Consider the following 14,639-nt stretch of genomic DNA (forward strand, 5'->3'; position numbering starts at 1 on the left):
AAATCATTCAACAATGTCACCATCGTTATAATTAGATGTTCATCTTTCGGCCCAACCAACTTGATAGATTGAATTTTGTTTACTCTTCAATGAAAATGCACGTACCATAAGTATATCAATCCAATCGAGCAAATGTTGCGACAATAGAATAATATGAAGAAGAAAAAAATAACTATTTCTCTTGTAATCAAATCAAAGACACCAGTGTTATTTTTTTCATGTTCATTTGTTCTTTCTCATTTTGTTTCATCGACCAACACTCATTTTTTTTTTCTTAACGAGAAGAAGAACAATGCAAAGTATATTGGGACAAAACGAATACTTTGGGGAACAAACAAATAGTGTGTCCGAAGTCAGATACCTTAGCCACTGACATCGATCAACATGTCAGGCCCCATTTTGCTCACCAAAACCCCCACTCATGTTTTCTTTTTTAATCCATTTCTTTTGCATAATACAATTATTATTTTTTTGCTCTAGTATACATTTATCATCTTCTTAAGACTGTGAAGTATCATATGTTAATTGTGTGTGGTTGATGAGATTCAAATTCAATATATATACATGGCCGGTTGAAGCATTGTTACATGGTAGCTTTGTACAGACATTTATAATCTTTCTGCTCCTATTTTTATAAACGTTTGGATCAATGTTATATAGTACGATTTGTTTTAAATCTCACTGAAAGGAAGAGAAAACAAAAAGGTTATAACGAGTAAGTCAGCAATTGAAAATGAGTAAGTCAGCAATTGACAATGAGAAAGAGACCCTTCCGTGTTCTTGGTCGTTGAAAAAAGTTTGTGTCAGCCAACTCTTGTATTCCACATTCGTGTATTTCTTATAGCTTTGCGAGTTAGCGACCAAGTTCGGCTACGTTATTTTCATTATTTGAAAAAGGTGTATTCATTTTCGAAGACAGTGCAAAACCAATTTATGATGTATGTTTAACATGGCATAGTTCTTTTGAAAGCTATATACAGTGTAGTCATATTGAATACGATATTAATCAGACCTTATATAAATTATAATATCTGCCAAGCTATTATTGTCGGCAAGCCCATAACTTGTTTTGCTTAACTCGATATATATGATAATATTTATATCTTTTATATATATGAACAAAAAGAAATTTTATGTATATCTTTCCAACAGAGTGTGTGATAGGTTGTAACTCAACACAACGTGAGCAAACACGTCGTTTCTCATATTATTAAAAATTGCAAGTCGAAGGCACAAATCCTGACAAAGAGATCGAACTCGTTTCCATGTCAATTACTACGACTTTACACGAAACATGGAGTCTTTATATTCAATTCTCCGACTTAACACTAAATATATAAAAATGAGAAAAAACAAAAATCATAAAAACAAAGAATAATTGTCTCACAAGTCAATTCCACTGTTTACCTGCTTTGTCAAAACCTGAGAAAAATACTTTCTAGTCTAAATTATCAATGAAGACAAATTATATAAACCAAAGAAAAAATGTTCTAAATGTGGGGTTATAATTTATAAATGATATACTCACTTTACAAAGCAATAGCTATTCATCACCGAATGGTGTGGATGCATATTTGTAATATGTGCAAAACAAATGTATGTGTATGCATTTATTTATAATATACAAAAGATATCATCAGATTCAGATGTGTGTACATAAAAGAGATCAGTGGTAGAGACCATAGAGACGAGAGAGGATGGGACCGGACGTGTTCAAGAAAACGCGGAACGCCAATGTTTCTCTGTTGACGGCAACACAAGGACATGGCCATGTGACCTTATGAGTTACGTACCCACTCTTTTCCTTTCCTTCCTTCTTTTTGTCACTTCTTTTTCTCTTCTACTTTGTTTCCTAAGAAACTACCCATTAAACGGTATCGGGACTTCATAGATTGTTACATGCATTCACCAAAGAAATAGAGTATTATAGATTTGTGTGTGATTGAAAAGTGGGGGAGACCATACTTGTTATACCAGTAAACATGCTTATACGATCATCTATCATATAGACATAAATAGAATAGCAGAAACTATATATTATTTGTTGGTAAGACAATTATTGGTCATTTTTATAGCGAAATAAGGAACGTGGAGGTCCATTTTGGAGTGTTACTAATACTACCGCCCATGCTTTTGACTTTTCTATATGCCTCCATGAGTTTTATGTTAACCTCATAAATGTCGTGAACACGCTTTGCATAGTTTACACGAGATAGATTTTGATCAAAGAAGACAAGAAGTAATTTACTAGTACTATCTTATTATGGTTTAGATATTACTATTTTTTTTGAGAAAAAAAAAACAAAATTGGCCATTTAAAGATATACTATTTGCTAACGAGTTCCACAAACATTTTCTCATGAAATTTTGCGTTAGTTTCTGAAACAATTGTGTGAGTTCTTGAAAAAAGAATCGAAATTTCTTAAAATATTTTATATTATGCCTTGATGACATTTATCCAAATCCCCCTATTTAACAAGGGTTATTTAAGTTCAACTCAAACCAAGCATCCAAGCACTTTAGACGTTCATATTTTCAAAGCACTAGTTTCGTTCAATCGGTCAAATTCTTTGAGGTTGAACACTATCTTAACCTTATTTCCCTATGATCATGGTATGGAAAAAATCATTAAAATATTAACAATTATAATATATTGGAGGTTGCATGGATTTCAAAAGTAATTATGACTTAAACCAATGTTCAATGATCAGATATTAGTCAGCAATCTAAGGATTGATAACTTTTTCAGTTTATGAACAATTTTTGTTTTTTGAAGGTGTTATACTGTTATTTAGAAAAGAGTTAATAAAGTTACAAAATCCATAAGGGTCTTAAATATAGCACATACAACAAAATAATGGAAACAAACTCCAAGTTAATTGGGATAACAACATGAACCAGAAAGTGTGAAACTTGGGAACCTAACATTAGACGGTGGGCGTGAGTGATGACCGCCGTTGAAAATGGTGGCCGGCGGCTTCTCATGTTTGAAAAAAACATCAAATTCATCACTTACCAAACTCTGCCCACGTGTTACATCGTATCTAATACCATATCCCAAGAGATTTAATTTGTCTACCGAACCTTCGTTTACTAGTAATTAAATTAGTCTGATTGTATTAAATATAATTAATTTTGATTCACTACGTACACAAGACTCAACTTGATTCACCAAAGATCATCATAAACATAAACCTATATATCTCTATTATTCTCCTTTATGACACTAATCCCTTTCTTTTCAAGTCTATTTATTCTCTTCTTTCCTTTTAGTTTTTTAATGCTATTTGATATCTTTGACTTTGGCCTCTTTGCAAATTAAATACATTTCACATTGTAGCGTAACAAATTGTTTGGTACTCATATTTTATCTTTATGTGAAATCTAATTTCACCTTTTCCACTTCAGGCTGCTGTCTATAACTTTTTATTTGACTTTTTTGATTACTTATAATTCATACTATATATTTCTTAGTACAAACTGAAGCTGCCACGAATCTTCTTTCATCAATTTGTTTCTTCTTCTTCTTTCATAAGTTTGTGCATTACATGACTTTTGGAACTTTGAAATTTCTTTGTCAATTCATTTTTTTTTTACCTAATTATATATGTATTCATGAAATTTCAGAGAAGACAATAGTTTGAAAATTCTAACCAGGTTATACTGATTTGCTATGCATGCATGTGTTAGAGTATGACTTTAGACTTCTATTTAAAAGAAAAATTAAATAGAAAAAAAAACCCCCAAAAAGACAAATAGTGATTCTACCAATTTATTATCAACATTCTATAATAGGAACTCTCTCTCTTTCTTTCTCTATCTATTCATTATATAAACAAGTAACACTTCATTGTTTCAAAGCAACCTTGAGTCTTTAGAATTTTATTGAATTCATATCTCTCTCTGTCTCTAGCTCTGTCTCTTTCTCTCCCAAACCAAAAAGCTTAGTTTCCATCCCTAAAGATCGATCAAAAACTCTTCATGGCCGTTCGTCTAATTCCGACCATCTGGCTCTTTGTAGTCATCGCCGTCATCGTCTCAGCCTTGCCTTCGCCGGTCTCTTCAAGAAAGCTGTTGGAGATGAAGAAACAAGATAACTTGACGGTGAGAGAGGAAGAGAAGAGTCACATGCCTCACGTGACCAAAACTAGTACTTTAACCGCCCTGCCAAAGGGCAAAATCCCAAACTCCTCGACGCCGAGCAAAAGAGGTCACGCCGAAGTCTTCGCCGGAAAACTCCGCTCGCGGCATCTCTCCACCGTTGAACGGTTTCTCCAATCCGTTCCTAGTCCCGGCGTTGGCCATTGATAGTCGTCGGCCACCTAGACTCATATTTCATTTTTGGTTTCTCAATTTAGTACATTCATTTATTCTAACATACGAAATTCCCTACGAAGTAGAGAGACATTTATTTTAGGATATTGCAAATGTTTTTATTTTCTTGAAAAAAATACATTTTTTGTTTGTTTTCAGGTTACTATACAATTATACTTATGTAAATTGGTCGAAAAGATTATTGTTTAATATCTTATATATTGTAATTAATTATTGGTACTTCATTTTATCAACAAGTTGTATCTTACTGGCAAATATTAGTGATCCCATTATATTCTTGTTCAGTCGATATTTTATATGCAGTCATGGTCCTGGAAGCTAATGGGTTCAGAGATGACTCGGTAGTCGGTAACATAAATTATATTGAGAGATCATAGAAACATTTGAACATAAACTAATTTGTTCAGAGAGTATTATAAACATTACCATATAAGTTAGTTATTAACAATATGTGTATATATATAATGTTAGAATCAATTTATGTTATAATATTTGATTAAAGTCGATGGTGAAGATTCGAATAGAAATTTTTATTGGGTACTGAATCTATAGTGAAAAGTTGAAAAACCACATGGGAAAAATTCAAACACTTCTTTTTCGTCAAACTTTGAAACACTTATCTAAACCATCCTTTTAATTAAAACAAGGCTCGTGTCATATATAATAGTGTATAGTATAATTACTATATGAGATTTTGAATAAAACTTGCAAAACACTAATCTAAAACACGAATATAATAGGTACGTAAAATCTAGATGAGATTTCAATAATAATAATACGTACTCAAAAGGGAAAAAGGTGTTAAGTTACTTGTAGAAAGGTGTATAGCGTTGAATTGGGTGCCACTAGGCCACCGCTCATTGATTAGAGAGATTCGTATAGTTTTCTTGAGGAATTATTCAAACTCGAATTAAAATTAGAGATGTCATCTTAAATAGATTTCGACTGTAGAAATATGGAAAACTTAAGTGTACACTACAGTTCTTTCACAAGTATACAAACCTAATCAACACAGTATATGATTGGTGGCTATATAATATATGATAATTAGCACGTTATGAACTAAATTGAAGTAACTAACCGTTTGGAAAACTTAAATCTTATATATTAGCCAATTCTGTAGATAATAGATTCTTCCTTCCTATACGAATTTTGAATCTTTGTCTTTTATTATTCTAGTTGTAAATTCCATATACCCAAAATTCTGAGCTCTTGGTTACACGATACGAACTATCTTAACCCTTTTGTGTGTGTGTGTAACATTATCACCATACAAATCTTTTTGGCGCAACAATACAACTGGGCTTATTAGTGGGCTATTTCCTAATGGGCCTTTCTACTTCTTTGGTTCAACTATGTATACTCCATGTGGGTTTAAAGTTTAAACGTTCTAGAATTTGACAAATCATATGCATTAGTTGCAGGCTGCAACTTGCAGCTGTTCAAGAATACTGAATCGTTCAATGTTAAGTCCAACAAGTTAATTGATACAGGCCACAAAGTATTTGAAATGTCTGTCTATTGGTGCCAAAGGGTTGCAAAAACCAAACCTCTTTCGATTTTATGGTCAACTTTTGAATGGTCTTCCACAAAGCTGTGAGACACTTTATTTTCTTGGTAGAAACGATGACAATCACCTCCCAAAACGTCAAGTTTCTTCCACACACACACAAAACAAAACATCAATTTTGATTGGGTTTGCTTTCTACTACTAGACCCTTAAGTCACTTTGAAAGATGAGTCGATTGTTCAAAACATCACATAGTAGTCATTTTCATTTGGATCAAATTGCCAACTAACTAAAAGTCCACAAAATAATCACTAAAATATGTATTGAATGAAAAAAAAATATTGATATCTATAAATATACATTGTCTCCTTTTCATTTATTTTTTCTTTTATCACTAACAATAATTTACGCCAGACCAACCCGTAACAACACATCTACTACGAGTATTAAATAAAAGAGAGGAATTAAATAATTAATAGTCTATATACAAAAAAAAACTGCATTGAATAGTTTGCCTAACAAAGTAAGTAGACTTCATAATCTTGGTCCGTATGTGGAAATCTCTCATTGGTCTCTATCTCTCTTTCACTAGATTTTGAATTGATTGTCTTTATTTACGTCACACACATCTGTCTCACTCTCTCCCTCTCTTTACCCCCAAACAAACCCAAATCCTATTTTTTCATGTATGTGTATCTACACGTTTTCTTTTTTTTTCTTCTTAATCTCTCACGCATATAATTCCATAACCATTCAAGTTAAACTCGCATTAATTATTTGATTAACAACATTCACGTTAACTAAAACTAACTGATCAAGTCAATAAAAATCCAGCAGAAATGGTTGACTACAAATAAAAAGCCGATTCTAATCTTATTTTTCAAGTCACTCCCACTAGATTTTGATTTTGTCATAATTATAAGATAGCTTTAAATATATTTCTAACTACGACGAACATAACCTATTTATACATAAATCAATTAGAAAAATATTTACAAGCATGTTCCAACCAACTACAAAAACATTATAAAAAATATTACATCAGCTGTATAATCCCCCAAAGAAAAAACACAGAATATTATTGTTCTTCCATGCCATTCTACTTTTTAAATGTATTTTTTTTTTATAATCTAAACTTAAAAAAAGAAACAAAAATTATCATTTTCCTTTCACTAAAACTATATTTCTTTTTTTTGTTTGGGCTCAATGATGATTTGTGTCCCTCGCGCCAATTTTTCTGTCTCCATCACATTCCTCTCTAAAAACATGTCCCACTTGCCAGTCTTGCTGCCCCCAAGGAATCATGTCCCTACCCTTCTCTTTTTCCACGCGCCGCCGCTCTTTTTCTCTCCCCCGGCGCGTGTCACATTCCACCACGTTTTTGTTTTTTTTGGTTCATGAAGAAGACGGAGGAGGAGGAGACAAGTAAACCTGGCTTTGTATAACGTTCTCGCCTATTTTAAACCCCGGAACAACCGTAAACCCGACCCGAATATCCGAATTCTCCCCCGAGGTTAAGAGTGACTCGTCGCCTGATTTCACACTCTCCATGTACACCTGAGAGAATCTACAACCTCTTCTGACCTGAAACACCGTGACGTTTTCGCTTAGAGAAAACGCCAAGCAGTGTAGAAGCCAGATCCGTCTTGCCATTTCGCAAAACGCCGCGAAAAAACCCGAATCCGGAAACCCGCCCGAGTTTACCAGTTTCCTCTGGTTCAAGTTCCCGAAGAACGAACACTCCATCTTCGCGTGCACAACACTCGAGTACTTGTTAACCACGAACTTAGCGAAAGACGAACCCGGGTTCCGGGTCAAGTACCGAACCGGGTGAACGGATCTCAAGTTTTCGAATTCCTCCTCACGCCTCGACAAGTTATTACTATTATCAGGAGATTCGAAATTCTCCAGCATTTTCCCACAGACGAACGACTCAAACGCGAAACAACGGTGGCTCGGCCTGGCGAAAACGTTGGAAGCGTTTTTAACGTTAATCGAAACAGCGGCGGAAGCGGCGGCGTCGAGATCCCAGTTAGCTGATTCCATCTCCTTCACGATCAATTTCACGAAGGTTCTAACGGATCTCAACGTGAAACCTAGAACCTGAACGAACTGACTCAAATTCAAATTTCGAATTTGAATACTATCAAACACGGAGATCGAAATCGATCCGCTCGTCGTGAGTTTCTTCTCCAACGATTTGTTAACCGCCGAGTTCTCATCAAGACTCGTCTTCAACTCATCGATCTTCAATTGCTTCTCCGTAGCTTCGAACTCGAGTTTCTTAATCGTGATTTCGTAAGTCCTCATCAAGCTCTGCTGCTCCTGGATCTCAGCCAACATAATCGCGACTTGCGGAGACAGGTTCAGCTCCTTCCTGAGAAAACTCCGTTTAAGCTCCGACAAAGCTCTGAGCTCCTCGACCACCGCCGTATCCGCCGCTTGTATAGCGTCGTTGTCGTACGGACGCTGCGCCATCTGAAGCTCAGCGTAAGCGGCTTTGATAGAAGTCGTGCTAGCGAAGATCTTCGCGACGACGGCTTCGAAAACAGCTCGACGACGCTCTCGGACCTTGAGCTCTCCGCTTCTGGTGCTGCTTGAAGTGCTCTTAAGATCGAAAACAGAGTCTCCTCCATCGTCGTCGTCGTCGTCTTCGTCGTTGAAGTTGGGATTGTGTGATTTCTTCAACATACAGATTCCGATACCGTTGTTGGTGGAGGAGACCTTCGTGGAGGTTGTTCTTAGGTTGCATACCTTCTGGAATGTTCTCGCTAACTTGCTTTTTCTTCTCACTGATGGATTCCTCTTCAATGTCTCCATTGAAATTGCTGTGTTGTGTTGTGTTGTGTGAGAGAGAGGGAATGAAGAAGAAAAAAAACAGAGAGATTCAGTTTTTTTTTTCCTTTCTTTCTTCTGACAGCAAAAAAGAAGAGAAAACGAATTATTTCAAATAAAAAAGAGAAGAAAATATATAAATATAAGCAAAGCGTGAAAGCGTGGGAAAGATGATAGAAGCAAAAGGAGAAGGATGATCGTATTTTGTTTTCTTTTTCTTTTTTTCGTGTAATATTAATTATATGTTTTGTATTAATGATTTTAAGATATGTGGTTGAATAGTAAAGAGACTTATTAAATTGAATAACATTTCATCTGTAAGCTTCTTTCACAAGGATTTTATTTAAAAATTATGGTCGGGTAGGGTTTTGTCGGAGATTACTGGGGTTAATTATAAGCAATTATACGTAATTATGTCTTTGATTTATATATACTACTATTACTTTTCTTTTTCTGTGTATATGTTTTATGCTAAGGTGATCATTTGTTTTTATTTTTATATAGTATATTTCTTATAGATAAGGTACCTTTTTTTTTGAAGTGAGTGACTACATTCTTATTATATTTTTCTTGGTTAGATTAAAAAAAAAAGATAAAGAATTTAGTGAATTGGGATATTAGTTAAGAGTTTATAGATTGCAGAACACTAGAATTAAAACTAATAAAGTTGAATGATATATATAGTATTGATTCTCAAGACATTATCAATTGGGTAAGCTCTTCTTCCTTTGCTCGCTTACCTAAACTCTTTACTCTCTTTACTAACAATGATTATGAGATTCTCCAACTTGTGATGGTTTATGAGTTGTGGAAAGAAAATGGAACTCGAAATTTGCACCAAGTGACTTATTATAAATGATCGGCCATTTTTTGATCCGTACGTTGTTAACAGATTCACAGCAAGTTTGGTTTCATCCTCCTAATGGGGATAATCTTATATCTATCGATCTACTTAGTTCAGCTTTCATTTAGTTATCGTTCCTTTGCTTCTCATGTGTGTCAGTGTGTGTGTAAACTCATACAGTCATACTTCTCTTTGTGTGTTTTACTTATCTGCTTTACTTGTTTGCTCCAAATGATGTTTTTGTAAAGAGAAACAAAGTAATACATGTAGATTGAACTAAAAATAAATAAAAGATATGTCTTCATTTATAAATAAGTTTCTAAAAGACGACAAAAAAAAAAAAAAAAATAAGTTTCTAAAATATGTAGTTTTTTTTTGTTATAAATATGTCTCTAAAATAGGGCTTACTGTCTATAGTTTGTTTGTTACATGTGAAGTAATTTTTATTTAGAAAGGTAAAAAATTGATTAAAGAACCCATTGTTCTTAATCAGATTCCACCAAAATGTCGATGTGTCTATTGTACTTTACTCCACAATTATCATTGAGTATATTTTATTTATAGATAGAGATATATACATATGTTATATGTATGTGTGTGTGTGTGTGTTATGATTACTTACCATACTGTATGACAATTACTACGTCTTGAACTTTAAGAAACAATCGATGTCGCTTTGACAAAATAGAGGGTTTGATTAAACGGGTGTATAGGATTCGTTCCGTCCACATAAAAATTTCAGATAAGCATGTTTGAGTAAAGCACCGGGATCGAAGGATGGCCCTAATAGTGTGAAATTGCATAGCTATACTTATAGTCTTATTATACAAACACTTAAAATTTCATCTAAACAAACATAAGTATAAAGTGAAGATATATTAGTTTATCTAAGATAGACATTAGATCGATTAGTGAGTGGGTGGGTCCAAAATTGTTTAAAACTCGTGAAGACAAGTAACCTAAAATCATCATTACATCTGTTTTTTTTTTTTTTGTTTAGATGTTGGAAGTGTTTTTGTGTTCACAATGCCATTACAAGAAAAGTTTAAGGTTGCGCTTCGGAGAAGACCTAATCATTGTTGTTATATATCTTTTTCCCCCAAAGTCACCTGCGGATTTTTAAAGTGTTCCTTTTCACTATTCCCCTTGTTGTTTTGTTGTTGTCATTTTTATCACTTTAAAGCCTTTAAATTGTCCTATTATACTACTTAACATAATCACACACACCAGATAGATAAGAAGATATATATACAGAATCGAACAAAGTGTTGGGCCTTATCTTTTTTTAGTGAGAGCCAAAGTGGGCTGACTCAATTTGTCTCTTTGGTTAATAGTCTTTCTTGGTTGAGTTCTCTCTGAGAATGTGCTGCTCTGTCAACAACTTTTTTTTTTTGTTATTGTGTGTATTACTTTCAGGTTGTAGCTCCAGCAATATGTTGGAGTCTCTTAACTATAAAAGAGACTGAAACTTTTTTTTTGCCATCCAATCTAGAGTTAATATGTCTTTCATTTGAGCTAGTGATTTCGAAATCCGAATTCGACTAGGATAAGATTAACTAACTATTGACATATCAAAAGACAAAGTTCATTGTGTTGATTAAGCAAAATGTACCAAAAAAATAAAAGGCTACTGGCCAAAATATATAAATCAGCGCACGAGTTTCTCATGGTAAGCTAGTTACTATTTTGGATTTACTTAAGAGAATTGACCATTCAGCCAAATTGCCAAATTTGCCCAATTGATTCACACTACAACCCAAATGGTTGAGTTTGGCATCTTGTTTTTTTTTATTTTTCGTAAAAACAAACATTTTAAGTGAATTTAAATGCTATATACAACAAAATATTAGAAAATAAAAGTTATAAAGCTATGTTCACTTAATGAATAGAAGAGTTTTAAGTAGTTTACAAGATCTGTGTATAGTTCGATAAATTGAACATAAAATTAGTAAAATTAACATAACACTAAAATTTAACATTAGTCGGATAAAGTTACAAAAAATAAAAATAAAAATCTCAATTAACAAGATTTTTTTTTAAAAAACAGGTCTTGGAGCAAATTTTGTTATATAAGCAAATTAATCAAACTCTCTCTAGTCAATGTGCTTATAATAAATTTGGTAAGAGGTTTTTTTTTATAGCCATGTTGTCATACTCAAATCCGAATGAACTATATTGCCACGTGTGACCGTCTTATTGGTTTGATGACATGTAGTTTTTTTTGTAACTTGTGTTTACAAAAAGCTTCAGCTGAAGAATGGAGCAAACCAAAAAACAAAACTCGAATCCGTTTTGTTCTTCTTCGCAAGAGGTAAAGCTTTTTATGATTCTCCTCTTGTCCCAGCTTTGATTTTGAATCCGTTTTGTTGTGATTTCGTTTCTAGTAGATCTGTGTTACTCTCATTTTTCAAATTTCTCAATCCGGATCTGTGATTTCGTGGTAGATCTGGGTTTTGTGGATAGGCGATCGAGAACAGAACAGTGTCTTGGTTTTGTTTTTCAGATTTTGTTGAATAACACATGATGATACGAGTAGAGATATCTCTTTAGATTTTGTGCATTTCTCAATTCGTTCATTCTTGTTTCAAATTATTAAAAAATTGAAACTTTTGGTTCTGCAGATAACTTGAAGTAACCTGTTTTTACAAAATGGGAGGAGGGTTTAGAGTATTGCATTTGGTGAGGCCATTCTTGGCTTTTCTTCCAGAGGTGCAGAGTGCTGATAGGAAGATTCCATTCAGAGAGAAAGTGATCTACACTGTCATCTCTCTCTTCATTTTCCTTGTCTGCAGTCAGCTTCCTCTCTATGGTATTCACTCTACCACCGGTGCTGATCCTTTCTATTGGATGCGTGTCATTCTCGCTTCCAACCGTGGAACCGTTATGGAGCTCGGTATTACTCCTATTGTCACTTCTGGACTTGTGATGCAACTCTTAGCTGGGTCTAAGATTATTGAGGTTGACAACAATGTCCGTGAGGATCGTGCTCTCTTGTAAGTCTTTGTTTCCTTTTGGGGTAATTTTCTTGAAGGAGAGAGAGCTTGTGTCAAGAGTTGTTTGTCTCATGGATACATTCATTGTGTTGTGTGTTTGTAGGAATGGTGCTCAGAAGCTTCTTGGGATTCTGATTGCTATTGGTGAGGCTGTTGCATATGTTCTTTCTGGAATGTATGGTCCTGTTGGTCAGCTTGGTGTTGGAAATGCCATTTTGATCATCCTCCAGCTTTTCTTTGCCGGAATTATCGTTATCTGTCTTGACGAGCTTCTTCAGAAGGGATATGGTCTTGGCTCCGGGATCTCCCTTTTCATAGCAACTAATATCTGGTATGTTAAAAAGCTCATCTTCACATCAAAATTTTAGTCTTTTAGGCAAGATAGTTTTAGATACAGGGATTCTTAAACTTTTTGAGTTGATTGTGGTGACAACAGTGAAAGCATTATCTGGAAAGCATTTAGCCCCACAACAATCAACACTGGTCGTGGAGCTGAGTTTGAAGGCGCTGTGATTGCCTTGTTCCATATGCTGATAACTAAGTCCAATAAGGTTGCTGCGCTCAGACAAGCTTTCTATCGGCAAAACCTTCCAAATGTCACCAACTTGCTTGCAACAGTCTTGATCTTCCTAATTGTTATCTACTTCCAAGGCTTCCGTGTTGTGTTGCCCGTGAGGTCAAAGAGTGCTCGTGGCCAGCAGGGTTCTTACCCGATCAAGTTGTTCTACACCTCCAACATGCCAATCATTCTCCAATCTGCTCTCGTCTCAAACCTCTACTTCATCTCTCAGGTACTTGTGTATACTTTTCGTTCTACATTAAAGGTAGGGACTATAGTGCTGTGAACATAAAGTTGACAATTTGCATTTCCTCGTCAACAGCTTCTCTACAGGAAGTTCAGTGGAAATTTCTTCGTAAACCTATTGGGACAGTGGAAAGAATCAGAGTACAGTGGACAATCTATACCAGTTAGTGGTCTTGCATACTTGATCACAGCTCCAGCAAGGTAATTCACAACTAGTGTGTCCCATAAATACAGTATTACTTCATTTCCAGTTCTCTGAATATTTGTTTTCCTATGTTGCAGTTTTGCCGAAATGGCTGCTCATCCATTCCATGCTCTGTTCTATATCGTCTTCATGCTCACCGCTTGTGCCCTATTCTCGAAGACCTGGATTGAAGTCTCAGGGTCTTCTGCTAGAGATGTAGCTAAGCAGCTCAAGGTATTCACAAAACCGTTGTCCAATGCTAAAGTAATTAAACATTCTTCAGGCATTGAAACTCACATATGCTTGGAATTCTATAAAATGGATTAGGAACAACAAATGGTGATGCCGGGACACAGAGAGTCGAACTTGCAGAAGGAGCTGAACCGATACATCCCAACAGCAGCTGCATTTGGAGGAGTGTGCATCGGTGCACTGACTGTCTTGGCTGATTTCATGGGAGCGATTGGGTCAGGGACTGGAATCTTACTGGCGGTGACAATCATATATCAGTATTTCGAAACCTTTGAGAAGGAAAAAGCCAGCGAGCTTGGCTTCTTTGGGTTCTGAGTGTTTAATTAGAGTCAGTATAAAAAGGGTAAATTTTTGCTGAGACTAGTTGAGAAATTTGAAAGCCTAAGAAGTAGCTTTCCTCTTCTTCTGTGTCCACTCAATATAGACTGTTAAAGAGATCATTTTGGTACACACTTGCTTATTGATTAACCAACATGTTTTTTCTCCGTTAGTTGTTAAAAATTGTGTTATATATATTTTGTTTCTTCAAATTAAATACACCACCAAATTTCTTTAATAGTTGTTCAAGAAGAATCAAGAAATTTGACAAAAAAAAAAAAAAAGAATCAAGAAATTGTTAAAATTCTTGGGATTTTTGTTGTTGTGTGCAAATGTGACAGAAGACAATTTCGAATTTGTCCAATCCTCGAACTTGGAATTCAACTCATATAATTTTAATTGTAAACACTGAAGCAAGTTTACGTACATGAGCAGTGCCTGAAGTAACATGATAATATGATATGATGTCACTTCCTCGGTTGCCCACCGATCATCTTATGAGCCCACCGACATGTTGACAAACCAAAACCGATCTACACTTTATTTATTTATTAGTATATGTA

General features: G+C 34.8%; 3 protein-coding genes across 4 annotated transcripts; 2 read left to right on the forward strand and 1 right to left on the reverse strand.

Annotated features, from left to right (window-relative positions):
- The first annotated feature begins 3,879 nt into the window (after positions 1-3,879).
- On the forward strand, positions 3,880-4,526 carry LOC17899095 (precursor of CEP14). Its single transcript, XM_006303386.2, has one exon. The coding sequence runs from the start codon at positions 3,982-3,984 to the stop codon at positions 4,306-4,308; it is 327 nt and encodes a 108-aa protein (XP_006303448.1). The 5' UTR covers positions 3,880-3,981; the 3' UTR covers positions 4,309-4,526.
- A 2,322-nt stretch (positions 4,527-6,848) lies between these two features.
- On the reverse strand, positions 6,849-8,749 carry LOC17899352 (protein GRAVITROPIC IN THE LIGHT 1). Its single transcript, XM_023789951.1, has one exon. The coding sequence runs from the start codon at positions 8,663-8,665 to the stop codon at positions 7,241-7,243; it is 1,425 nt and encodes a 474-aa protein (XP_023645719.1). The 5' UTR covers positions 8,666-8,749; the 3' UTR covers positions 6,849-7,240.
- Positions 8,750-11,763: 3,014 nt separating this feature from the next.
- On the forward strand, positions 11,764-14,271 carry LOC17899614 (protein transport protein Sec61 subunit alpha). Of its 2 annotated transcripts, none has more exons than XM_006307341.2 (7): positions 11,764-11,835; positions 12,146-12,517; positions 12,621-12,848; positions 12,954-13,308; positions 13,399-13,523; positions 13,605-13,740; positions 13,834-14,271. In XM_006307341.2, exons 2-7 carry the CDS (start codon positions 12,174-12,176, stop codon positions 14,071-14,073), a joined length of 1,428 nt encoding a protein of 475 aa, XP_006307403.1. In that variant the 5' UTR covers positions 11,764-11,835; positions 12,146-12,173; the 3' UTR covers positions 14,074-14,271. The 2 variants fall into 2 exon arrangements, with proteins under 2 accessions (XP_006307403.1, XP_023645871.1); XM_023790103.1 differs by lacking the exon at positions 11,764-11,835 and adding an exon at positions 11,968-12,056.
- Positions 14,272-14,639: the final 368 nt, after the last annotated feature.

This window comes from Capsella rubella, unplaced genomic scaffold (assembly GCF_000375325.1).
Source record: "Capsella rubella cultivar Monte Gargano unplaced genomic scaffold, Caprub1_0 scaffold_1, whole genome shotgun sequence".
NCBI classification, from domain to species: Eukaryota; Viridiplantae; Streptophyta; class Magnoliopsida; order Brassicales; family Brassicaceae; genus Capsella; species Capsella rubella.

Excerpts from the sequence above, each read along its gene's own strand:
- LOC17899095 (XM_006303386.2), top strand. The coding sequence starts at position 3,982 with ATGGCCGTTCGTCTAATTCCGACCATCTGGCTCTTTGTAGTCATCGCC.
- LOC17899352 (XM_023789951.1), bottom strand. The coding sequence starts at position 8,665 with ATGGAGACATTGAAGAGGAATCCATCAGTGAGAAGAAAAAGCAAGTTA.
- LOC17899614 (XM_006307341.2), top strand. The coding sequence starts at position 12,174 with ATGGGAGGAGGGTTTAGAGTATTGCATTTGGTGAGGCCATTCTTGGCT. Across the intron at positions 13,309-13,398 it reads ACCTCTACTTCATCTCTCAG|CTTCTCTACAGGAAGTTCAG; the intron begins GTACTTGTGTAT and ends CCTCGTCAACAG. Across the intron at positions 13,741-13,833 it reads ATGTAGCTAAGCAGCTCAAG|GAACAACAAATGGTGATGCC; the intron begins GTATTCACAAAA and ends AAAATGGATTAG.